Below are 27,726 nucleotides of genomic sequence, written 5' to 3'. Positions count from 1 at the left end.
GATGCCTCCAGCTCCATTTGCCTTTCTCAAGATTGGTTTGACTATTTGCAGTCTTTTCTGTTTCCATACAAATTGTAAAAAAAAATTTGTTCTAATTCTGTGAAAAATGCCATTGGTAGTTTGATAGGTATTGAATTTAATTGGTAGATTGCTTGGCTTAGTATAGTCATTTCAATGATACTGCTTCGTCCAACCCAAGAACATGGTTTATCTTTCCATCTGTTTGTGTCATCTTCAGTATCTTTCATCAGTCTTATACTTTTCAAAGTACAGGTCTTTTATCTCCTTAGGTAACTTTGTTTCTTGCCTTTGTGATGTGAAGGCAAATGGGATTTTTTCCTTAATTTGTTGTTCTGATCTTTCTTTGCTAGTGTATAGAAATGTGACAGATTTCTGTTTTTCAATTTTGTGTCCTGCAACTTAACCAAGTACACTGATGAGCTTTAGTAGTTTTCTGGTAACGTCTTTAGGAATTTCAAAGTATAGTATCATGTCATCGGCAAACAGTGAATTTTACTTCTTTTCCTCTTTGGATTCCTTTTATTTCTTTTTCTTTTCTGATTGCCCATGGATATGCCTTTAAAAATTATGTTAAGTAATAGTGGTGAGAGTGGATATCTTTGTCTGGTTCCTGGCCTTAAAGGAAATGCTTTTGGTTTTCACCATTGAGAATGATGTTTACTGTGAATTTGTCATATATGGCCTTTATTAGGTTGGGCTTCCCAGGTGGTGCAGTGGTGAAGAATCCACCTGCCAATTCAGGAGACAGAAGAGGCGCAGGTTCAATCGCTAGGTCGGGAAAATCCCCTGGAGTAGGAAATGGCAACCTACTCCAGTATTCTCACCTGGAAAATTCCATGGACAGAGGAGCTTGGTGGGCTGTAGTCCATGGGGTTACAAAGAGTCAGACATAAGTTAGCCCATCCTAAATATATATGGCTGGGGGAGTTTTCCTCTCTGCCCCCTTTATAGAGAGGTTTTTTTTTTTTTTTAATCACAAACAGGTGTTGAATTTTGTCAAAAGCTTTTTCTGCATCTATTGAGATGGTCATAATGTTTTTTATTAGTCAGTTTGTTGAAGTGGTGTATCACATTGATTGATTTGTGTATGTTGAGGAATCCTTGCGTCCCTGGGATAAATCCCACGTGGTAGAATTTGCTTATGAAGCCATCTGGTCCTGGACTTTTGTTTCTTGGGAGCTTTTTAATCACAGTTGCAATTTCAGTACTTGTGATTGGTCTATTCATATTTTCTGTTTCTTCCTGGTTCAGTCTCAGGACATGGTACCTTTCCAAGAGGTTGTCCATTTTATTGGCATATCGTTACTTGTAGTGGTCTCTTATGATCCTTTGTATTTCTGTGATGTCAGTTGTAACTTCTTTTTCATTTATAATTTTATTGATTTGAGCCCATCTCCTACTTAATTGGGCACTCAACATTGCTAATTATTAGAGAGATGCCAATTAAAACCACAATGATATATCATCTTACACCTGTCAGAATGGCTGTCATCAAAAAGGCCACAAATAACAGATGCTGGTGAGGATGTGAGAAAAGGAATCATTATACACCGTTAGTGAGAGTGTAAATTGGTACAGCCACTGTCAAAGACAGTATGGAACTTCCTCATAAAACTAAAAATGAGACTACCGTATGATCCAGCAATTCCACTCTTGGGTTTGTATCAAGAGACATAAAAATGCTTTAAGGTTGGCACTGTTGTTATTCAGTCACTAAGTCACATCTGACTCTTTGCAACCGTGTGGCCTGAAGCACTCTGTGCTTCCCTGTTCACCCTCTCACAGAGTTTGCTCAGATTAATGTCCATTGAGTTGGTGTTGCTGTTTAACCATCTCATCCTCTGCCACCCTCTTCTTTTGCTTTCAATCTTTCCCAGCATCAGGGTCTTTTCTAATGAGTCGACTCTTTGCATCAGATGGCCAAAGTATTGGAGCTTCAGCATCAATCCTTCCAATGAATATTCAGGGTTGATTTCCTTTAGGATTAACTGGTTTGATCTCCTTGCAGTCCAAGAGACTCTCAAGAGTCTTCTGCAGCACCACAATTTAAAAGCATTATTTCTTTGGCACTCAGCCTTCTTTATGGTCCAGCACTCATATCTGTACATGACTACTGGAAAAACCATAGCTTTGACTAGACAGACCTTTGTAGGCAAAGTGATTTCTTTGTTTTTTAATATGCTATCTAAGTTTATTATAGCTTTCCTGCCAAGAAGCAAGCGTCTTTTAATTCCATGGCTGCAGTCACCATCTGCAGTGATTTTGGAGCCCAAGAAAATAAAATCTGTCACTGCTTCTACTTTTTCCTTTTCTACTTGCCATGAAGTGATGGGACTGGATGCTATGATCTTAGTTTTTTGAATGTTGAGTTTTAAGCCAGGTTTTTCACTCTCCTCTTTCACCCTCATCAAGAAACTCTCTAGTTCCTCGTTGCTTTCTGCCCTAAGGGTGGTGTCATCTGTGTATCTGAGGTTGTTGATATTTCTCCAGACAGTCTTAATTCCAGTTTGTGATTCATCCAGCCTGGCATTTCACATGATGTACTCTGCATAGAAGTTAAATAAACAGGGTGACAGTATACAGCCTTTTTGTACTCCTTTCTCAATTTGGAACCAGCCCATTGTTCCATATAAGGTTCTAACTGTTGCTTCTCGACCTGAATACAGGAGACAGTTAGGTGGTCTGGTATTCCCATCTCTTTAAGAATTTTTCACAGTTGTGATCCTACACAGCCAAAGGTTTTATCGTAGTCAATGAAGCAAAAGTTCAATGTTTTTCTTTTGAATTCTCATGTTTTCTCTATGATCCAGTGAATGTTTGCAATTTGATCTCTCGTTCTTCTGCTTTTCCAGCTTTAGAAATGGGTACATCTGGAAGTTCTCAGTTCATGTACTGCTGAAGCCTGGCTTGAAGGATTTTGAGTATAAGCTTGCTAGCATGCAAAATAAGCGTAGTTGTCTGGTAGTCTGAACATTCTTTGATACTGCCCTTCTTTGGAATTGGAATGAAAACTAACCTTTTCCAGTCCTGTGGCCACTGCTGAGTTTTCCAAATTTGCTGGCATATTGAGTGCAGCATTTTAACAGCAGCATCTTTTAGGATTTGAAATAGCTCCACTGGAATTTCATCACCTCCACTGGCTTAATTTGTAATAATGCTTCCTAAGTTCCACTTCACTTCACACTCCAGGATGTCTGGCTCTAGGTGAGTGACCACACCATCCTGGTTATCCAGGTCATTAAGAGCTTTTTTGTACAGTTCTTCTGTGTATTCTTGCCACCTCTTCTTAATCTCTTCTGCTTCTGTTAGGTCCTTACTGTTTCTCTTCTTTACCGTGCCCATCCTTGTATGAAATGTTCCCTTGATAACTCCAATTTTTTTTGAAGAGGTCTCTAGTCTTTCCCATTCTCTTGTCTTCCTGTTCTTTGCACTGTTAACTCCCTTGGAATAGATGAAGAAACTGAGGCTTGGAGAGGTTATGTCTCTCAGCTGGTAAATAGCTTAGCTGGAATTTGAACTAGAGTTAACCTTGGCTTATTTTTAACTACCACATTACACCTCCTTCTTTCAAGAGAAAATTCTATGCTTTAACCCTTTTCTCTATAAAATTTTATTTGGCTATTCATTAATAATTTATATATCTATAAAACTTTTTAATGGTTTGTGGGAAAATGTATGAGGAAGTTATAGACTTTGAAATAGTTTGGAGGTATGAATGAGTTGAATGTATCCTTTTTATGAGTTAAATGTATCCTTTTTATGCCATGTGTATATCTATAAAATTACACAACTTCAGGGCTGCATAGGGACTTTGGGAATCATTGTAGTGTTTGACCAGCCTTATTTTACATGTGAGAAAACTAAGACCCAAAAGAGGTTAGGTGGTTGCCTGCAGCTTTGTGTTTTCGTTTCTCTGGTCTCTGCTACTAACTCCTGTGTTATGTTAGGCAAATCCTTAAATGATCCTGATCTCAGGTTTCTTTTTTTTTTTTTAATCTCAGTTTTCTTGTGTGTAAAAACATTTTTGGATGAACCCCCAAAAGTCTTTCCATATGACCATCTGTGTTTTTATCATTCTTTCACTCACCTTTTCAAATACTGTTTGGGCGAGATAATTGTATAAGGTATGAATGAGGTGGGTAGTGGGTTCAGGAGTAAAGGCGCGGTCCAGAGATTCTGACTGTGAGACCTGGGAGTGAGAGTCTGCTCCCTCTCTGGCTTTTAGACTTTCCTAATGGTTAATTTCTTATTTGGCTTCTTCAGGACGTCAGATCACCTATTGGTTCTCATAATCTAAGCTTGTCTATTTACCTCATATTCGTCTATGATTCCTCTTTAAGCAGTATATTCTATTTTAATATAATAGTATGTGTTTATTGTTAAAAAAAGAAAAGAAAAAAAGAAAGAACTTACGAGCATGGGGTAGAAAATAAGTCATTTGTAATCCCAGTATCCAAAGATGATAAATATAATAATTTGAGACACATTTTATTTCTTAGGATTTGATGAATTATCGTGGGTGGTGAGAGAGAAGTATAAAGCAAAGATGCCCTTGGTTTGGGAAACCAGGTAGACAGTGGTCTCATTCAGTGAGGTAGAGATTTTAAAGCCTAGTAGATTTGTGTGGGAGGGCGATGTATTCAGGATAGAGTACAGTTAGTTTGAGGTGTCTTTAAGGTACCTAAATTGAAGTGCCTGTGAGTTGATTTATATAATTTAGGCTCCAGAAATAGAGTTCTAACTTGGGGATTAGGATTGAGGAGTCATCAGCATATATATGAGCACAGCTGTGGTGTCATACAGCAGCACCTATTGTAAACTGCAACCCCCCACCCAACTCCACGGAGGGCAGTGTATTGTGGATACTTGTGCTGTCTGACCTGTATTCATAGCTTAATTTGGAAAGAATCATGTTCTATGTTTATAACACAGTGGCTGCATTATGCAAATGGTTTCTGTTTTCCTGTGGAGATTTCTGTAAAGAGGACTTTTCAAAAGGTCCAAGCTTTAAACTTCAAAACTTCCTGAGCATATCCAGCATTTGACTGCTCACCCTTTCCCTTAGAATGACAGTTTCTGTCATCCACCCCCCCCCCCAGTTGGACTGTTCTTCTAGCATCACAGTCGTCATCGTTGCTCATAGAAACTGAACAAAAGCACCTCACTAGCAGCATGATTGGGTCCCTCGCATAGCTTTTCCTCTGGCCTCTGATCGGAGCAGTTCTCCCAAATGCAAATTCTGTTTCTTAATGAAGCTATGCCTGTGGGAAGTGTTCCACTGGATGGGTGTACCTGATTTTTAGAAAGAAGAGACAGAAAATGCTGTTGGCACACAGTGCCTTACTAAAAGAAAAGAGAAGTACCAAGACCATCGGCTAATTTCTTAATACCTATAAGGCTCAGTATTCCATCTGTAAATTGAGAATCATAGTAGTATCTTCTTCTAAGAGATCACTTGACGATTAAATGAGTTAAGGTATATAAAGTGCTCAAAACTGTCCTTGGCATCAGAATATGATTCAGGATTTTCTCTTTAAGTCTTATATGGATTTTAAATGAACTTTAAATAACTCTATTCTTATGTAGAAGACTTAACCAGTGGATCATATGACGACACCCTAAATGCTGAACAAGTTCAGAAACTCCTTTACCTGCTTGAATCAACTGAGGATCCTATCATTATCGAACGAGCTTTGGTCACCCTGGGTAACAATGCAGCCTTTTCAGCCAACCAAGTGAGTACCCTAGTCTCCGTAAACATGCTCCTCCCATTCTCACACACCAGCAGTAATTGTGACTCTGATAAGTTACTTAACCTCCCAGAGCCTCAATTTTTTCATCTATATATAGTGTGGTTATGGATATCTACAATATAATGTTTGTTTACTTCTAAAAAGCATAGCCTAATATATCTATGAAGTCGGTCACCAGCCTCATGTTTGTAATAAGTGTATCTAATCAACACTTAGTATAATTGCATGGCCTTTTTAATTATTCACGACTCAGCAGTGCTGCAGTAGAGCAACAGAAGCATCCGACATTTAAGTACGTGCTTTAAGCGCTGACAAGGATGGTTCTGAAGCAGGTGCTCCCTGGACCACACTCTGACAACCACGGACCAGTGTAAATGTAAATGGCTTCTGCTTCCCCCCAACCTCCCATGGAGAAAGAGTCAAACAGTTTTTGTCATTATTTTCAGCTAATGCCCTTTGTTAACCTTGTCATAAATGCAAATTTTTGAATTTACACTTCATTTCAGTCCATCTTTATCCGTCGTGTCAAGGTTAGCTCTAGAGATTTATAGGGAGATATAAGGAATATGTGTGTACTATGTACATCTCCATTATAAGTGACAGACCCCAACTTAGGTTATTTTAAAATGAAAAGGGAAAATACTGAGCTCAGTTAACTTGGATGTCCAAGGATAGCTTTGGTTTGAGACACAAGTATGACTAGAGATCAAGGTTACAGAAAGCATTATCAAACCTCTCTCTCTCTTTCGCTGTCTTTTGACTGCTTGCCCCTACTTCTTTTTGTGTAATGATTTTTGTCTCTCTGGTCACAAAGAGGTTTTCTTCACATGGATGGAATGAAAGCCACTGGCCTCTCAAGCTTTCTTCTTTGAGCCTCATGATCTAAAAGGTGGAGTTACTCTATCAGTATCAAGTGCCAACCCTTTGGCTCGATTGTTGGGCTGGCCTGGGCCATGATTAGCGGGTCCTGGCTCACATGGAGACAAAAACAGCAGGGAGGGTGTGAACACAGTGGAGCTGCAGTCTCACCAGGAACTGTATGGGACAGAGGAGGTGCTGTGTCTCTCCCCGTAGAAAGAGGGCTGCCAGGCAGACAAAAATAACAGATGGTGACTAGCTTATTAGCACGTCTATATTGAAGGTATTTCTGATGCCATAGTTTTATATTCCTTTGAAACAAACTGTAGTCAGAGTGGGTGAGAAGCCACTGGTGAACAAGTACTTTCTTGGGCAATAGGAGTTGCTGTCCTTGTCATCAGTTATGATGCCTTCATCTGCTTTTATAATAGTTTTTTTTTTTTTAAGACTGTCTCCTAGTAACCACAAGTCCTTAGGAAGAACCTGAAATTGCAGAGGGAAAGCTTCTTTATCTCTTTTCTTGATAGAACAGCATGTTTTGACCTGACAGGAATCATTTTCAGCTTATTTTTCTTGTAGGAAATGAAGCATTATGCCTCTTTCAATGTTGGGATGAAGGCACATAATATTTAGTGTTGCAATTGGCTGTGAGAAATCCCCAGATTATTTTTCCTTTGAAAATTTGTGCATCATTTCCAAACTGTGTGGAACTTCAGTTCTTTAGGATGTTAATAAGTGTTCCTCCCCTCCCACAATTGAAAAACGATCTTCTTTTTGGATAAAGTTTATAGAAGTACAATATTCAATACTCCGCTCTTGGAGATTCCGATCACATGACCATAGGATTGCATCACGGTAAAGAAACATGTTTACTCTTGTTATAACCAGAGTTTCTCAAACTTACTTATCTATGAAACCTACTCTTTTAAGACTTTTGGTTGCACTTGGTCTTCGTTGCTGCACTTGGTCTTCATTGCTATTTGCTATGAATACGGGCTTTTCATTGCAGAGGCTTCTCTTGAGGAGCACAGGCTCTAGGCGCATGGACATCAGTAGTTGCAGATGCGGGCTCAGCAGTTGTGGCACATGGGTGTAGTTGCTCCATGGCCTGAGAATCTTCCCGAGCAGGGATTGAACCTGTGTCCCCCATGTTGGCAGGTGGTCTCTTAACCACTGTACCACCAGCGAAGTCCCAAATCTCCTTTTTAAAAAGGGAACATCTGTTTACATCTTGAGGGATTAGTATTCCAAAGTATTCATTTCAGCAAAACACTAGTTTTGTTCTACATCCTAATGCATTTCCAAAGTGCCCTGTAAGAGAGCGATAACTTATTTCAAAGTAAAATTATTTTGTTTGTAAATTACTTTGAGATCACTGTAGTAGCTCTACAGATCTTCATTGGATATCTCCATGCTATAGTTTAAATATTACATATATTAATAATTTATTTTCAGTTAGTTTCTTTAGCTGTAAAATTATGAGTAGTAAACTTTTTAAAAAAATAGGAATTAGAGGTTGTATATGGGAACATTATTTCCAAAGAATCATTAATTTTTATTTGTATTTGTAGATGCAAAGAATGTAATAAAGGGGAGGTTGAATATTGAAGTCATGGTTCTGTTTTTTCCCTCCTAGATCGTTATTCGTGAATTGGGTGGTATTCCAATCGTTGGAAGCAAAATCAACAATCCCAATCAGAGTATTAAAGAGAAAGCTTTAAATGCACTGAATAACCTGAGTGTGAATGTTGAAAATCAAATCAAGATAAAGGTAAGTTACCTGAAATTACAAAAGGTAAGGTTTTCTAATAAATGAGAGAGGAAAAAAAGGTAAGTAATGAAATTTCAGTAGACCATACTTTATAGCTTTTAGCCAAGAATTTATTATTATAAAGCCAGATTTATTATTTCTGGCTTTAGTGAGATATAATCAACATAAATATTGTATAAGTTTAAGGTATAAAACATGATTTGGTACATGTATATATTGCAGAGTGATTACCACTCCTGCATAGCGTTGGGCTCGCAGGTGGTGCTAGTGGTAAGCAACCTGCGTGCCAGTGCAGCTAGACATAACAGACGCCGGTTTAGTCCCTAGGTTGGAAGGATCCCCTGGAGGATGGCACGGCAGCCCACTTCAGTATTCTTTCCTGAATACTGAAGCCCATTGACAGAGGAACCTGGTGGTCTGCGGTCCATAGAGTCACAGAGTTGGACACGACTGAAGCGACTTAGCATGCATGCACTATAGTGCAGTAGCTATCACCTCCATCACCTCATAACTACCTGTGTGTGTGCGTGTGGTGAGAACATTTGAGATCTACTCTCTTAGCATGCAAGTATACAATATAGTATTCTGAAGTGTAGTTATCTTGCTATACATTGGACCCCAGAACGTATTCATTTTATAACTTTTAAGTTTATACACTTTGATCAGAATCTCGCCTTTTCCTTCACCTGAACATGCTACTCTGTTTCTATGAGCACCTTTTTCATATTCCACTTATAAGATTTTTGTCTTCTCTGACTTATTTCACTTAGCAGAATGCCCAGTCCATCCATTTTTCACAAATAGCAGAGTTCCCTTCCTTTTTTATAGTGAATAATATTCCACTGTACATACCGATTACATTTCCTTTATCCGTTTGTCCATAAATTGACATTTAGGTTATTTCTGTGTCTTGGCTATGTGGCTCATGCTGCAGTGAACATGGTGGTACAGATACTGCTTTGAGAGAGTGATTTTTGTTTCCTTTGGATTCATACCCAAAAGTGGGGTGCTAGACCATATTGACAGTTCTATTTTTAATTTTCTGAAGAATATCCATACTGGTTTCCATAGTGGCTGCACTAACCACCAGCAGTACACAAGGATTCCTTTTTCTCTTCTTGCCAATACTTGTTACTTCTTAACTTTTTGATAATAACCATTCTAATAAGTGTGAGGTGATATTTCACTGTGGTTTTGATTTGCATTTCCCTGATGATTAGTGATGTTGACCATCTTTCATAAACCTGTTGACCATATGTATGTCTTTGGGAAAATGTCTCTTCAGGTCTTCTGCTCAGTTTTTATGCAGAATAAGAGGCGGAAGGCACCTGAACCAGCCAATAACAAGTGCAGTGGACTTTTGAACTTGACGTTCAGTTTAATCAAAGTGTGAAAAAGGAACCAGGCCAAAGTCAGATAATATCAGCAGAAAGACACAATAAGTTAGGAAATAACGTTAATTCAACTTTTTTTGAGCTCATGCTCTGTGTTGCAGAGTTTAGAAATGAACATGATTAACTCTTGTTGTAAGAAAGCTAGAAAGAGGGATAAGGCAAGTCCAAAAAGATTTGTAATTCAAGGCAGAACAAGATGAAATGCTTTAAGGAAAAATGCAAGTAAAATATTGTTGAATACACAGAAAGGAGAGTTTTCATTCAGAAGTTTCTATAAAAGGTAGAGCCCGAGCTGGTTCATGAAACTGTCCAAGGTTTCTACAGCCAGAGTTGAGGAATGAGGGAATCCCAAGAGAAAGGAACAAGGTGAGGTAGGCAAACCCCAGGAATAACTGAGGTGGCCTGTTTGGTAATCTTGTTGCTAGAACTGAAGTGAAGGAAAGATTCAGAGCCAATAAGGGTGTAAATGCTCAGCACATTTTAGGAATCGCTTGGAAAGACAGGAGCATCCTATGAAAATACATGCTTTTAAGCTAAAGAAATGCCGTTTTTTAAAAGGATGGATGCATAATGAAATTGTAACCCAGGACAGATTGATTTGTAAATATCATTTGGATTTTGAAACCAGATTAAAAATTTAATCTGTTTTACTTACGCAATTTGCTTCACTTCATTTTCGTTTCTGTGGTAACATGAATACATTTGGAAATTTTTTAAAGTTAGTACTGGCTTATGGGACAGTTGGTAATTCCTTAGCATTTTATATTAGGGAATTTTTCTTACCAGTTAGAACTTTTGATGAATCTCAGACTTAGGTGAATACCAATTACTTGTGAGACATAATCTTTTCAAGCTGGAAGGCTCGTGGCCAGACATAGAAAATAGAGTTTCAGGAAATCCTCTGTCCCCCTAGGTTCAGTCTAGACCTATCATGTGTGACGTGGGCGTACGACTAGCATCGCATTACTTTTAGTCAGTGGTGGTTTACAACGTTATAAAGGAGTGATTCATCCACATATACGTCATAAATAACAACCTTGGGCCAAACAGAGTTTGCCTCTGCTCACTCATAAAAGAAAGAGCTCTGAAGAAAAGCTCTATTTAGTGTTCCTCTCCAGTTCTTTACATCTAACATGCGCCCCTGGATCCTACAGCTCAGGTACGGACTCTGGTACAAAATGTCCCCACAGATCTTCCTCCTTATCCTGACATGCCCAGACACAGAAAGGTAGACAGAATTGGGAGGCCCCCAACAAGCGAGAGGCCCCCACTGGTGCTGAGAGCATGGTCTCCCACTGGTGCTGAGAGCATGGTCTCTGGGTCTGGACATTGCTCCACTGTCTGGGCAGAGAATCCAAGCTTCTTGAAGGGTTTACAGTCCCTGTCTATAAAATGACCATAATACCGCTGTCTCATTAATTGTCTTAGGGCTGAAGTGAGCATATCTGTAAAATGCTCAGTGCCTGCTATTAATTAGGGAACTTAAAAAAAAAAGTTACCCAAGTTTGAGATCTTCATAGAAATGCCATCTTTCTTAAAGAGTCAGTCTCATCCTAAACAATCACTTGATTCCATTGTGCAGGAGTTACGGTTTAATAGGAAAGTTTTGGAGGTTCTAAGAAGATCCCCCTTTTCCCACCTCCAGGTATACGTCAGTCAAGTCTGTGAGGACGTCATCTCTGGCCCCCTGAACTCTGCAGTGCAGCTGGCTGGGCTGAGGTTGTTAACAAACATGACGGTGACCAATGCCCACCAGGACATGCTGAGCAGTTACATCACAGACCTGTTCCACGTGTTGGTCACAGGAAACGGAAGCACCAAGGTATGAAGGAAATGGTGATTGTTTGCCGTGCAAACACCTACTGCATCCATGTTATTAAGATTGAAATTCATTTCACAAGTCACATTTTTGATGTTCCTCAAAAAAAGAGAAAATTTAAAGTTTATTATTAAAAACCATTCATGGGCCCAAGAAAGAATATTATTTTTATATCCTAACACTGAATTTCAAAATTAACTTATGAAAATGGTCTGTTGTTTCTCTTATCAAAAGAGTGATACTCATTTGGTTTTATGAAAATCAGTGTCCTCTTTACAGAAGGAGCTAGTGTTGACTGCACCAGGTACAGGACTGCTGTGGTCAGAGGAGCCTTTGAGTGACAGTGCCGGCAGTCCCGACCTCCTGATTATCCCTCCCCCTCCCGTTCCCCTTGGTCACCATGAGTTTGTTTTCTGAGACTGTGGGTCTGTTTCTGTTTGGAAAATGTCATGTATTTGTATAAATGTTAGTTGCCGTCTCAGTGATGTACACTGTGTTTCTCTATCTGATGTACTTCTCTTAGTGGGGTCATCTCCAGGTCCAACCCTGTCGCTGCAGTTGACATTCATTCTTTTTTATGGCTGAGTAAAAGTCCATTGTATATATTTACCACTTCCTTCTTATCCACCCATCAGTGGATTGGTTGCTTGCACATCCTGACTATTGTAAATACAGCTGCAGTGAAGGTTAGGGTACATGTCTCTCTTCAAGTTATGGTTTTCTCTGGATATATGCCCATGAGTGGGGTTGTGTGATCATTTGGTAGCTTCTTTTTTAGTTACTTAAGGAACCACCATACTATTCTCCATAGTGGCTGTTACCAATTCAAATTCCAGTGACAGCCTGAGAGGGTTCCCTTTGCTTAATGTCCTGCCCAGCATGTGTTCACTGTAGACTTGTTGATAATGGTCATTCTGGCTGGTGCAAGGTAACACCTAGTTGTAGTTCAGATTTGCATTTCGGTACTAATAAGTGATGTTGAGCATCTTTTCATGTGCTTTTTTCTTTAAAACAGTGTGTAAATTTTACCTCTTTGCATTGGCTTCTTGAAAGTCTACCCTTTTATGAATTCTCCTTCAATTACCACACCAACATTTGTTCAGGGCAGATATCATTTATAGCCCTAAAGGCCTATAGGTATGGGAAATGACCACAACATGTCAGAAATTCTTCATGCTCAACTCCATTTACTGGGGCAGCAAAGCCTTCCTGAAAAACATCTTCCACAGTTGTAAACAAGAGAGGCATGTGCCAGGAAAACAATCAAGCCCTTGTGTCTCTAATTCTCTCTGTTACCCTTCATCACCCACATTAAACCCAACCTCCACAAGAGCTCTGTGGAGGGCACTGTCTTCCGTTAAATGGGAGGATCCTAAGGAGGAATGCTGGAGGTGGAAACCCGACCACCAGGAGTCTCAGAGAACAGATAATCAAAAGCCCTACCAGCCCAGAGGGTTCACCGTGCTTTGAGGGCAGCATGTTTGGTTTTGGGCTTCCCTGGTGGCTCAGACGGTAAAGCGTCTGCCTGTAATGCGGGAGACCCAGGTTCAGTCCCTGAGTCGGGAAGATCCCCTGAAGAAGGAAATGGCAACCCACTCCAGTATTCCTGCCTGGAGAATTCCAGGGATCGAGGAGCCTGGTAGGCTACAGTCCACGGGGTCGCAAAGAGTCGGACACGACTGAGCGACCTCACTTCACTTCACGTCATGTTTGGTTTAGCTGTGGGAGGTCTGACCTGGCTCTGGACACTGTGGTTCCGCCCAGAGGGGACCAGGCACCTCCTTCCCAGCTCCATCAGGCCCTTAACAGTCCACATTTGGGGATCAAGGTGCTTAGGCTTCAGGAATGTCAACCAGCCTAGGAACCTGAAGCCAGAGAGGAATATAGCAGGCACTCTTTTTTCTTTTCTTTTAATTTTTAGATTCTGTTGGATTGTAGTTGATTTGCACTGCCGTGTTTAAGTGTTTAGTAGCTTGATCCAGTTATATGTAGACATACCTGTGCATTTTGGGGTTATTTTCCCATGTAGATTATTAGTGTGTCAAGTCGAAATCCCTGTGCTATCGGGTAGGTCCTTGTTGATTACCTGTTTCATTTCTGTTAGTGGATATGTGTTAATTCTAGCCTCATAATGGATCCCTGCCTTCTGCCTTTCTCCTTTGGTTAGAATAAGTTTGTTTTCCAAATCTGTAATTGTGTTTCTGTTTGGAAAATGTACTTAATTGCTTTCAGGTTTTAGATCCCACCAATGAGTCACATCATAGTGTGTTTGTCTTTCTGTCTATGACTTAACTTCATATGACCATTTCCATTTACGTTGCTCCAGATGCCATTTCTTCCTTCTGTTTTCTGGCTGAGTAATATTCCCTTCCATGAAATACACCACATCTTCTCGATCCATCTGTCTGTGGACATTTCAATTACTTACATATCCAAGCTACTGGTCAGAGTGTGTGTTTCTTTTCCAAGCATGGATTTCTCTGGATGTGGGGCAAGGAGTGGGATTTCTAGTTCATATAATAGCTCTATCTTTACTTTCTGAAGGAACCGCCATCATCTCCATAGTGGCGGTTATCACTTTAAAGTCCAGGCCACAGCTTAGCAGGATTCCATTTTGTCTAATCTTTTTCCACTAATTTATGTTTTTAGATTCTTAATGATAGCCATGCTTTGTGCAGCCAAGTGAAACCTCATTGTGCTGTGATAAATTTCACTACGGTAACCAACATTTAGCATCTCTCCTTGTGCTGCTTTTCTTAAACCACTGTGAATGAAGTTTACTTCTACAAGGTGGCTTCCTGAAATGCTGACTTTTAGTGAATTCTCTTTCAGTTACATACCCTAGGACATTTGTCGAGGGCACGTATCTTTCAAAATGTGAGAGACCTTTTGAAAGTGAAGTGCCCTTCAGTTCAGTTCAGTTGCTCAGTCGTGTCCAACTCTTTGCGACCCCAGGAATTGCAGCACGCCAGGCCTCCCTGTCCATCACCATCTCCCGGAGTTCACCCAAACTCAAGTCCATCGAGTCGGTGATGCCATCCAGCCATCTCATCCTCTGTCGTCCCCTTCTCCTCCTGCCCCTAATCCCTTCCAGGATCAGGGTCTTTTCCAATGAGTCAACTCTTCGCATGAGGTGGCCAAAGTGTTGGACTTTCAGCTTTAGCATCAGTCCTTCCAAAGAACACCCAGGACTGTTAGGCAATGGTTTTCCCATTGTAGTTTCAAGACGCAACCACAAGGAGGAGGATTTCCTCAGGCTCCGCAGGGCTTGCTAGGATAAACAGAGCCTTGGTGAAAGTGCAGCTTCTGACTTATATAAACGAGAGCCCCATGTGCCAGAACAGCCAAGGCCTGGTGTCTCGTTACATCCTCCACCTTATTATTCACCCCACTGGAGACATCCCAAGCATGCAAAAGCTTGCTGGTGTGCTGTGGTCCAAAGCTGGGGTCACCCTAAGGAAGGAGGGTGGAGGTGGGAACCCCAGCAGCAGCAGACCTGCAGACCAGGTGCCTCCTTCACAGGCTTGGGTCTCGAGGGTCCACCATCCACCATCCTTGAGTGTACTTGCCTAGGTTTAGCTGTGAGTGGTCCTGCCTCGTTCCTGACCTTGTCATCCTGTTCACCGGGGACCGGGCACACGTCCAAGGGTCCTGTAGTGTCATTTGCTGGCATGCGCTTCAGCAGCTCCCTCAGCCCCGTGATAGTCCAAACTTGGGAACCAGGGCAGCTCAGGCTCCAGAAATGTGAAACAGCCTGGGCTCTTGAAGCTTGAGGGGAATGGAGCAGGCATTTGATTTTCTTTTAAAATTACTTTTTAGGTCGTATTGGAGTATAGTTGATATACATGTGGTGTTTGTTTGAAGTGTAGAACTGGATGATTGAGTTTAATGTAGATATGCATGTACTTGTTCTCAGATACTTTTTTCATGTAAGTTATTACTGTGTTGACTCTAGCTCTCTGTGCTTTACAATAGGTCCTTGTTGATTATCTGTTTTATTTGTATGCGTGGGTATGTGTTTATTTGAGACTCCAATACATCCTTGCTTCAGTCTGTCTTTTTCGTTTAGGATTAGTTTGTTTTCTAAATCCGTGTGTTTCTGTTTCTATTGGAGTATAGTTGATTTACACTGTGATGTTTGTTTGAAGTGTACAGTTGGATGATTGAAGTTATTTTTTTAATATATATATCTTATTGAATTATAGTTGACTTACAGCTATATAGTTTCAGGGGTACCACAAGGTGATTCAGTTATACATATGCATATATTATTTTTCAGATTATTTTCCAATCTAGTTTATTATAAGATACTGACTATAGTTCTAAGTGCTATACCTTTGTAAACCTTTGTTGCATATCTTTTTAACTAGAAATCTAGCATTTTATTCTTCCTAAATGAAATAAGTGGAATCAAAATGCCATTCATTTTTTAGTTTGGCAAAATTTCACAAGTTTTCTAAAATATATATGTTATACATACTATTTATATATATATTATACAAAAGCTTTTCTGTCACACTTGATAAAGGCTTGAGAAAGAACATCCCAATAAAAAGGATGGAAAAATTGGAAAATATAGACTAAATGAAATAGCACTGAATATGAGATAGTAAAAGTAAAACAAACTAGATAAAAGTAAAAGATCATCATATAGTCGAGTTGATTTTAGACATCCCTGCTCATTAGAAGCATATTTGGAGCTTTGAAGGAAAAAAAACAATACCTGGACGTTAATATTTTTCAAAAAATTTCAAGGTAATTCTGATATGCATCTGGATTAAAAAAGTGATGAGAGGTTTTTATTAACTGGCAATTTTGGTGATACAGAATTGTATTTTTCTGTTGACCAATCATGATACAGTGGTGCCAAGTTGCTTCAGTCGTTTCCAACTCTTTGTGACCCTGTGGACCATAGCCTGCCAGGCTCCTCTGTCCATGGGGCTCTCCAGACAAGAATACTGGAGTGGGTTTCCGTGCCCTCCTCTGGGGGATCTTCCTGACCCAGGGATTGAACCTGTGTCTCTTATGTCTCCTGCATTGGCAGGTGGGTTATTCATGACTAACGCCATCTGGAAAGCCCAATACAATGGCGTTAAGTGAGTAACTGTTACATAATCACATTAGTGAAAAATGTTTTTCACAAAAGATAAAGGATAATTACAGGCAAAAAATAAAAGATAATTATAATTTAAAACCATAATGGGAACATGATTAACCTAACAATATAAAATAATTACATACAATTTGGGCATCAAGCAAAGTGATGTGTAAATGGAAGTACATACACGTGCATGTTTTCATCCACCCAGCCAGTCTATGTTTTTTGGTTGGTGCATTTAATTTGTTTACATTTAAAGTAATTATCACTATGTATGAACCTGCTACTATTTTCTTATCTGTTTTGGGCTTCTTTTCTATAGGTCTTTTCCTTCTCTTGTGTTTCCTATCTAGAGAAGCTCTTTCAGCATTTGTTGTAAAGCTGGTTTAATGGTGCTGAGTTCTCTTAACTTCTGCTTGTCTGGAAAGCTTTTGATTTCTCCATCTAATCTGAAGGAGAGTGTTGCTGTGTAGAATATTCTTGGTTGTAGGTTCTTACTTTTCATCACCTTAAATATATCTTGCCATTCCCTCCTGGCTTGTAGCGTTTCTGTTGAGAAATGAGCTGATAACCTGATAGGAGTTCCCTTGTATGTTGTTTTTCCCTTGTTGCTTTTAATAGTTTGTCTTTAATTTTTGTCTGTTTGATTACTGTGTGTCTTGGTGCGTTCCTCCTTGGTTTTATCCTGCCTGGGACTCTCTGTGCGTCCTGAACTTGGTTAACTATGTCCTTTCCCATGTTAGGAAAGTTTTCAACTATCATCTCTTCAAATATTTTTTCAGGTCCTTTCTCTCTCTCTCCTCCTGGGACCTGTAGAATGTGAATGTTGTCCCATAGATCCCTTCGGCTGTCTTCATTTCTTTTTTTATTCTATTTTCTATATTCTGTTCTGTGGCAGTGATTTCCACCATTCTGTACTTCAGGTTATTGATCTGTTCTTCTACCTTAGTTATTCTGCTATTGATGCCTTCTAGTTTATTATCCATCTCTTTTTGCTTGTATTTTAGTTCTTCTGGGTCTTTGATAAATATTTCTTGCAAATTCTCCACTGTTTTCCTGAGATCTTGGATCACCATCAGTATCATTATTCTGAATTATTTTACTGGAAGGTTGCCTATCTCCACTTCATTTAATTGTTTTTCTGGGGTCTTATCTTGTCCCTTCATCTGGGACATAACTCTGCTTTTTCATCCTGATTAGCTTTCTATAATGTGGCTTTAGTTCTAGCTATGGGATTATGGTTCTTCTTTCTTCTGCCCTCTGAAGGAGGAGGCTAAGAGGCTTATGTAAGCTTCCTGATGGGAGGGACAGTTCAGTTCAGTCACTCAGTCATGTCCAACTCTTTGCAACCCCATGAACTGCAGCATGCCAGGCTTCCCTGTCCATCACCCACTCCTGGAACTTGCTCAAACTCATGTTCATTGAGTCAGTGATGCCATCCAACCATCTCAGCCTCTGTCATTCCCTTGTCCTCCTGCCTTCAATCTTTCCCAGCAACAGGGTCTTTTCCAGTGAGTCAGTTCTTCACATTAAGTGGCCACAGGATTGGAGCTTCAGCATCAGTCCCTCCACTGAATATTCAGGACTGATTTCCTTTAGATTGACTGGTTTGATCTTGCATCAAATGGGGAGGCACTGATGGCTGGAAAAAATAGGTCTTGGTCTGGTGGGCAGGGCCTTGCTCATTAAAGCTTTAATCCAGTTATCTGATGATAGGTGGGGTTGTTTAGCCTGAAATGACCCAGCCCTGAGGTCTATGGTAGGGTTAATGATAGCATCTGAGAAGGCTTACACCAAGGGAGACCTTGCAGGACTGCTGCTGCCAGTGCCCCCATCCCTGTGGTGAGCCCTGCGGACCCACATCTCCTCGGAAGATGCTCCAGCATTAGCTAGTTTTGGTTCAGTGTCCTGTGGGGTTACTGCTCCTTTCCTTTGGGTCTTGGTGTGCCCAGGATTTTGTTTGTGCCCTCCAAGACTGGAGTCTCTGTTTCCCCCAATCCTGTGGCAGTCATATAATAATATCCCGCTGGCCTTCACGGTCAGATCCGAGGAGATTCCCAGTCCCTTTGCCAGATCTCCAGGATGGAAAGGCTAACATGGGGCTCAGAAGCTTCACAACAGTGGGAGAACTTCTTTGGTATTACGGTTCTGCGATTTGTGGGTCACCCACCTAGTGGGTATGGGATTTGATTTTATCAAGATTGTGCCCCTTCTACTGTTTTGCTTCGGCTTCTTTTTTGTCTTTGGAGGTGGGGTATTTTTTCTGGGGTGTTCCAACATTCATCTGTCCATGATTGTTCAACAGCTAGAGGCGATTTTGCTGCTCTTGCAGGAGATGAGTGCACATCCTTCTCACTCCACCATCTTAAACTGGGAACCAAGATGAGTGACTTCAATGTAGATATACCTGTAATCATTTTCAGATAGTTTTATCATGTAGCTTATTACTGTGTTGAGTCTAGCTCCCCGTGCTATGCAGAAGGTACTTGTTTATTATTGGTTTTATTTATATGTGTGGGTATGTATTTATTTGAGCCTCCAATGTATCCTTGGCTTCAACCATTTTTTTTTCCCTGGCTAGGTTTCTTTGTGTTTTTAATTAATTTGTTTATTTTAATTGGAGTCTAATTACAATATTGTGGTGATTTTTACCATATATCAACATGAATCAGCCATGGGTGCACATGTGTTCCCCCATCCTGAGCCCCTGCCCCCACCCCTTCCCACACCATCCCTCTGGGTTGTCCCAGACCACCAGCTTTTTTTTTTTTTTTTCAACTTATTTTTTTATTGAAGGATAATGGCTTTACAGAATTTTGTTGTTTCCTGTCAAACCGCAACATGAAACAGCCATAGGTATACATATGTCCCCTCCCTTTGACCCTCCCTCCCATCTCCCTCCCCATCCCATCCCCCTAGGTTGATACAGAGCTTCTGTTTGAGTTTCCTGAGCCATACAGCAAATTCCCATTGGCTATCTATTTTACATATGGTAATGTAAGTTTCCATTTTACTCTTTCTATACATCTCACCCTCTCCTCCCCTCTCCCCATGTCCATAAGTCTGTTCTCTATGTCTGTTTCTCCATTGCTGCCTGTAAGTAAGTTCATCAATACCATTCTTCTAGATTCCATATATATGTGTTAGAATACGATATTTATCTTTCTCTTTCTGACTCACTTCACTCTGTATCATAGGTTCTAGGTTCATCCACTTCATCAGAACTGACTCAAATGCATTCCTTTTTATGGCTGAGCAATATTCCATTGTGTATATGTACCACAATTTCTTTGTCCATTCATCTGTCGATGGATATCTCGGTTGCTTCCAGCTATTGTAAATAGTGCTGGGAATACATATGGGATACATGTGTACATGTATGAACAATGGGACACACGTGTCTTTTTCAGGGTATATGCCTAGGAGTGGGATTGCTGGGTCATAAGGTGGTTTTATTCCTAGTTTTTAAGGAATCTCCATACCGTCTTCCATAGTGGCTGTAGCAATTTAAATTCCCACCAACAGTGCAGCAGCGTTCCCTTTACCCCACACCCTCTCCAGCATTTATTGCTTGTAGACTTTTTGACGACGGCCATTCTGAGCTGTGTGAGGTGATATCTCATTGTAGTTTTGATTTGCATTTCTCTAATAATGAGTGATGTAGAGCATCTTTCATGTGTTTGTTAGTCATCTGTATGTCTTTGGAGAAATGTCTATTTAGGTCTTTTTCCCACTTTTTGATTGGGTTGTTTTTCTGGCATTGAGTTGTATGAGCTGCTTGTATATTTTGAAAATTAATCCTTTGTCAGTTGTTTCATTTGCTATTATTTTCTCCCATTCTGAGGGTTGTCTTTTCACTTTGCTTACAGTTTCCTTTGCTGTGCAGAAGCTTTTAAGTTTAAGGTTCCACTTGTTTATTTTTATTTTTATTACTGTAGGAGGTGGGTCATTGAGGATCTTGCTTTGATTTATGTCATCAAGTGTTCTGCCTATGTTTTCCTCTGTGAGTTTTATAGTTTCTGATATTACGTTTAGGTCTTTACTCCATTTTGAGTTTATCTTTGTGTATGGTGTTAAGAAGTGTTTTAATCTCATTCTTTTACATGTAGCTGTTCAGTTTTCCCAGCACCATTTATTGAAGAGGCTTTCTTTGCCCCATTGTACATTCTTGCCTCCTTTGTCAAAAATAAGGTATGCATAGGTGCCTGGGTTTATTTCTGGGCTTTCTATCTTGTTTCGTTGGTCTATATTTCTGTTTTTGTGCTGGTACCATACTATCTTGATGACTGTAGCTTTGTAGTGTAATCTGAAGTCAGAATGGTTGAATCATCCAGCTCCATTCTTCTTTCTCAAGACTGTTTTTGCTGTTTAGGGTCTTTTGTACTTCCATATAAATTGTGAAATTTTTTATTCTAGTTCTCTGAAAAATGCCATTGGTAATTTGATAGGGATCGCATTGAATCTGTAGATTGCGTTTGGTAGTATAGTCATTTTCACAATATTGATTCTTCCTACCCAGGAACATGGAATATCTCTCCATCTGTTTATGTCGTCTTTCATTTCTTTTTCATTTATGTCTGCTCGGATCTTTATGAATTCTTTCCTTCTATGAATTTTTGGGGGTTTTTTTGTTCTTCTTTTTTCAGTTATTTTAGGTGTAAAGTTAGGTTGTCTATTCAAAGTTTTTCTTATTTCTTGAGGTAATATTGTTGTAAACTTCCTCTTAGAACTGCTTTTGCTGCATCCCATAGGTTTTGAGTTGTCATATTTTCATTGTCATTTGCTTCTAGAAATTTTTTTATTTCCCTTTTGATTTCTTCAGTAACCTTTTGGCTATTTAGAAATGTGTTGTTTAATCTCCATGTGTTTTCTTCTTGTAATTAATATCTAGTCTCATAGCATTGTGGTTAGAGAAGATGCTTGATAAGATTTCAGTTTTCTTAAATTTACTGAGGTTTGATTTGTGACCCAAGATGTGCTCTATCCTGGAGAATGTTCCATGTGCACTTGAAAAGAAGGTGTATTCTTCTGCATTTGGATAGAATGTCCTGAAGATATCAATGAGATCCATCTCATCTAATGTATCATTTAAGACTTGTGTTTCCTTATTAATTTGTTTTGATGATCTGTCCATTGGTGTGAGTGGGGTGTTAAAGTCTCCTACTATTATTGTGTTACTGTTGATTTCTCCTTTTATGTCTGTTAGTGTTCATCTTGTGTATTGAGGTGCTCCTATGTTGGGTACATAGATATTTATAGTTGTTACGTCTTCCTCTTGAATTGATCCCTTGATCATTATGTAGTGTCCTTCCTTATCTCTTGTAGTATTCTTTATTTTAAGGTCTATTTTATCTGATATGAGAATTGCTGCTCCAGCTTTCTTTTGCTTCCCATTTGCATGGAATATATTTTTCTATCCTTTCACTTTCAGTCTATATGTGTCTTGAGGTCTGAAGTGGGTTTCTTGTAGACAGCATATATATGAGTCTTGTTTTTGTAATCATTCAGCCAGTCTGTGTCTTTTGGTTGGAGCATTTAATCCATTTACATTTAAAGTTATTATTGATATATATGTTCTTGTTGCCATTTTCTTAATTGTTTGGGGTTGATTTTGTAGATTTTTTTCTGTTCTTGTATTTCTTGACTATATAAGTCTCTTTAACATTTGTTGTAAAGCAGGTTTGGTGGTACTGAATTCTCTTAACTTTTGCTTGTCTGGAAAGCTTTTTATTTGTCCATCAATTTTGAATGAGAGCCTTGCCAGGTACAGTAATCTTGGTTGTAGATTTTTCCCTTTTAGTACTTTAAATATATGCTGCCATTCCGTTCTGGCCTGCAGTTTCTGCTGAAAGGTCAGCTGTTGAGCATATGGAGTTTCCCTTGTATGTTACTTGTTGCTTCTCTCTTGCTGCTTTTCATATTCTTTCTTTGTGTTTAGTTTTTGTTTAGGCACTTTTTGTGCCTCTTGGACTTCTTTGACTATTTCCTTTTCCATGTTGGGGAAATTTTCAACTATAATCTCTTCCAAAATTTTCTCATACCCTTTATTTTTCTCTTTTTCTTCTGGAACCCCTATAATTCGAATGTTGGTGTGTTTGATATTGTTCCAGATGTCTCTCAGACTATCCTCAGTTCTTTTCATTCTTTTTACTTTATTCTGCTCTGCAGAAGTTATTTCCACCATTTTATCTTCCAGCTCACTGATTCATTCTTCTGCTTCAGACATTCTGCTCTTGATTCCTTCTAGAGTATTCTTAATTTCAGTAATTGTGTTGTCTCTGTATGTTTATTCTTTAATTCTTCTAGGTCTTTGTTAATTGATTCTTGCATTTTCTCCATTTTGTTTCCAAGGTTTTTGATCATGTTTACTATCATTATTCTGAATTCTTTCTCAGGTAGTTTGCCTATTTTCTCTTCATTTATTTGGACTTCTGTGTTACTAGTTTGTTCCTTCATTTGTGTAGTATTTCTCTGGCTTTTTGTTATTTTTTTTTAACTTATTGTGCTTGAGGTCTCCTTTTCCCAGCCTTCAAGGTTGAATTCTTTCTTCCTTTTAGTTTCTGCCCTCCTAAGGTTAGTCCAGTGGTTTGTGTCAACTCCATATAGGGTGAGATTTGTGCTTTTTGTTTGTTTTTCCTCTGATGGGCAAAGCTGAATGAGGTGGTAATCCTGTCTGCTGATGATTGGGTTTGTATTTTTGTCTTGTTTGTTTAGATGAAACGTCCTGCACAGGGTGCTAGTGGTAGTTGGGTGATGCTGGGTCTTGTATTCCAGTGGTTTCCTTTGTGCGAGTTCTTACTATTTGATATTCCCTAGGGTTAGTTCTCTGGTAGTCTAGGGTCTTGGAGTCAGTGCTCCCACTCGAAAGGCTCAAGGCTTGATCTCTGGTCAGGAATGAAGATTCCACAAGCGGTCTCCCTTGTTTTCCTCTTTTCTTTCTCTCAGTCACCTTGCTGAAGTTGTGTATGTTTTCCATACAGGTTCTGAGACATTTACCTTGTGCTGTGAACTGGGACAGCAACCACTTCTCTTAAGGTTTTAGTTTTCTTCCAGACCTCTTCATGACCCTGAGGAAGGCAAATTTTTCTTAGGACAGAGAAAACACCACCTCTCGGAGTTCACTGTTTTCCTGGATGCTCTGCAAGCAGCAGCTTTATCTCTCCTTGCTATTCTTTGGAACTCTGCATTGAGTTGGGTATATCATTCCCTTTCTCCTTTGTCTTTCACTTCTTTTCTCAGCTATTTGTAAGGCTTCCTCAGACAACCACTTTGCCTTCTTGCATTTCTTTTTCTTGGGGATGGTTTTGATCACTGCCTCCTGTACAGTGTTATAAACCTCCATCCATAGTTCTTCAAGCACTCTCTACCAGATTTAATCCCTTGAATCTATTCATCACCTTCACTGTATAATCATAAGGGATTTGATTTAATTCATGCCTAAATGGCTGAGTGGTTTTCCATACTTCCTTCAATTTGGGCCTGAATTTTGCAATAAGGAGTCATGATCTGAGCCACAGTCAGCTCCAGGTCTTGTTTTTGCTGACTGTATAGAGCTTTTCCATCTTCAGCTGCCAAGAACATAACAATCTGATTTCAGTACTGCCTTTTTGGTGATGTCCATGTGTATAGTCATCTCTTGTGTTGTTGGAAGGGGGTGTTTGCTATGATCAGTATATTCTCTTGGCAAAACTCTCTTAGCCTTTGCCCTGCTTCATACTGTACTCCAAGGCCAAATTTGCCTGTTACTCCACGTATTTCTTGACTTCCTCCTTTTGCATTCCAGTCCCTATAATGAAAAGGACATCTTTTTGGGGTGTTAGTTCTAGAAGGTCTTGTAGATCTTCATAGAACCATTCAACTTCAGCTTCTTCAGCATTACTGGTCAGGACATAGACTTGGATTACTGTGATATGGAATGGTTTGCCTTGGAAGCAAACAGAGATCATTCTGTCATTTTTGAGATTGCATCCAAGTACTGCATTTCCAACTCTTTTGTTGACTATGATGGCTACTCCATTTCTTCTAAGGGATCCTTGCCCACAGTAGTAGATATAATGGTCATCTGAGTTAAATTCACCCATTCCCACAAAATTTGGAAAACTCAGCAGTGGCCACAGGACTGGAAAAGGTCAGTTTTCATTCCAATCCCAAAGAAAGACAATGCCAAAGAATGCTCAAACTACTACACAATTGCACTCATCTCACACTCTAGCAAAATAATGCTTAAAATTCTCCAAGCCAGGCTTCAGCAATACGTGAACTGTGGACTTCCAGATGTTCAAGCTGGATTTAGAAAAGGCAGAGAAACCAGAGATCAAGTTGCCAACATCCATCAGATCATCGAAAAAGCGAGAGAGTGCCAAAAAAAATCTACTTCTGCTTTATTGACTATGCCAAAGCCTTTGACTGTGTGGATCACAATCAACCGTGGAAAATTCTGAAAGAGATGGGAATACCAGACCACCTGACCTGCCTCCTGAGAAATCTGTATGCAGGTCAAGAAGCAACAGTGAGAACTGGACATAGAGAAACAGACTGGTTCCAAATTGGGATAGGAGTACGTCAAGGCTGTATATTGTAACCCCGCTTATTTAACTTACATGCAGAGTACATCATGAGAAACGCTAGATTGGATGAAACACAAACTGAGTCAAGATTGCCAGGAGAAATATCAATAACCTCACATATGCAGATAACACCATACTTATGGCAGAAAGCGAAGAAGAACTAAAGAGCCTCTTGATGAAAGTAAAAGAAGAGAGTGAAAAAGTTGGCTTGAAACTCAGCATTCAGAAAACTAAGATTATGGCACTGGTCCCATCACTTCATGGCAAATAGATGGGGAAACAATGGAAACAGTGGCTGACTTTATTTTTTTGAGCTCCAAAATCAGTGCAGATGGTGACTGCAGCCATGAAATTAAGACGCTTGCTCCTTGGCAGGAAAGTTATGACCAACCTAGTTCAGTTCATTTCAGTCACTCAGTCGTGTCCAACTCTTTGCGACCCCATGAACTGCAGCACTCCAGGCCTCCCTGTCCATCACCAACTACCAGAGTTTACCCAAACTCATGTCCATTGAGTCAGTGATACCATTCAACCATCTCATCCTCTGTCATCCCCTTCTCCTCCCACCCTCAACCTTTCCCAGCATCAGGGTCTTTTCAAAAGACCGACCTAGATAGCATATTAAAAAGCAGAGACATTACTTTGCTGACAAAGGTCCATGTAGTCAAAGCTGTGGTTTTTCCAGTAGTCATGTATGGATATGAGAGTTGGACTATAAGGAAAGCTGAGCACTGAAGAATTGATCCTTTTGAACTGTGGTGTTAGAGAAGACTCTTGAGAGTCCCTTGGACTGCAAGGGGATCCAACCAGTCAATCCTAAAAGAAATCAGTCCTGAATATTCATTGGAAGAACTGATGCTGAAGCTGAAACTCCAATACTTTGGCCACCTGATACGAAGAACTGACTCATTGGAAAAGACCCTGATGCTGGGAAAGACTGAAGGCAGGAGGAAAAGGGGGTGACAGAGGATGAGATGGTTGGATGGCATCACCAAGTCAATGGGCATGAGTTTGAGTAAACTCCAGAAGTTGGTGATGCTCAGGGAAGCCTGGCGTGCTGCAGTGCATGGGGTCACAAAGAGTCGGACACAACTGAGCAACTGAACTGACTGCCCAAACCCAGAGAATGGACTTGGAGACAGGATGTGCACCAGAAAGCCAGGCTTTAATGACAGTCTTGCAAGATCGGGTGTCTGGTAGGCAGGCACACCCCTGACAGTTACAGCAAGCATTTTTACATTCTAGCATGCAAGTCTCTCCCCCAGTTCCTGACTGGCTGAGTACTGCAGGGTGAACAATCTTCCCGAATGTCTCCTAGGTTCACCCCCTTTCTTTTTATGGTCTGGCCCTCCTTTAACATCTTGTTTTCCCCTTTCCTGTGCACTTGTTCTTATATTTTGAATTCACCAATAGAATGAGCCCATGTGAAAACCCTAAGCATTCTGTTCTCTGTTTACCTAGATTTTCCTGCAGTGCTAGCTATCCTTGAAAATGGACCACTTTAAGTTGTTATTTCTTATATTCACTCTGCTTACTGGAGTAAGCAGAGCCTTGGTGAGAGTCCTCCTGGCTTATAAATGAGAGCCCAGTGTGCCAGAACAAAGAACCAAGGCCAGGTGTCCCATTACTTCTTACCCCTATCATTCACCCCACTGGAAAAGTTCCAAACCCTGCGAAAGCTCTGCTGAGGGTGCTGTGGTCCATCTGACTTTGGGGCAACTCTAAGGAAGGAGGCCAGAGGTTGGAACCCTGACACCAGGAGACCTGAATACCAGCTGATTCCCTCTCAGGTCTTCGGGACTCCAGGGTCCACCACCCCACCATCCTTGAAGTGCACTTGCCTTGGTTTAGCTGTCCTACCTGGTTCCAGATGTTATCATCCAGCCTGCGGTGGAGCAGGCACTGCACGTCCCAGAGCGACCATTTGCTGGCACATTGTTCGCAGCTCTCTCAGCCCCGATAGTCTAGACTTGGGAACCAAGGCTGCTCAAGCTCCAGGAATGTGATCCAGCTCAGGACCCCAAAGCTTGAGAGGGGAGTGTCCTAGGCATTCCACTTTTGTAAAATTAATTTTTAGGCAGTACATGTATACTGTTGTGTTTAACTGCACATTGAATTGTATGTAGCCATACCTGTATGCATCGTTGAGTACTTTCTTTATGGCGGTTATTACTGTGTTGTGTCTAGGTTCCTGTGCTATACAGTAGGTCCTTGTCGATTGTCTGTTTCATTTCTGTTCGTGTGTATGCTCCAGTCCCATCCTCCAGTGAATCCCTGGCTTCCACTGTTCCTTTTTGGTTAGAATGAGTTTGTTTCCTATATCTGTGTGTTTCATTTGGGAAACATACTTCATTTCTTTCAATTTTTAGTTTCTACCTATCAGTCACAGCATAGAGTGTTTGTCTTTCTGTGAGTTACATAACTTCATATGATCATCTCCTTTTC

The 27,726-nt window shown here is 40.2% G+C and overlaps 1 protein-coding gene across 1 annotated transcript in view; it reads left to right on the top strand.

Annotated features, from left to right (window-relative positions):
* The window catches only part of ARMC10 (armadillo repeat containing 10), a 66,961-nt gene that overhangs the window by 21,361 nt on the left and 17,874 nt on the right, over positions 1 to 27,726 (top strand). The window contains exons 2-4 of the mRNA XM_018047265.1: positions 5,608 to 5,756; positions 8,269 to 8,403; positions 11,443 to 11,619. Of these exons, the coding sequence (XP_017902754.1) occupies positions 5,608 to 5,756; positions 8,269 to 8,403; positions 11,443 to 11,619 (461 nt within the window). The remainder of the gene's footprint in view (positions 1 to 5,607; positions 5,757 to 8,268; positions 8,404 to 11,442; positions 11,620 to 27,726) is intronic.

This window comes from Capra hircus, chromosome 4 (assembly GCF_001704415.2).
Source record: "Capra hircus breed San Clemente chromosome 4, ASM170441v1, whole genome shotgun sequence".
NCBI classification, from domain to species: domain Eukaryota; kingdom Metazoa; phylum Chordata; class Mammalia; order Artiodactyla; family Bovidae; genus Capra; species Capra hircus.
The sequence above is the reverse complement of the archived record's forward strand: the minus strand, read 5'-3'. Positions and strand labels throughout refer to the sequence as shown.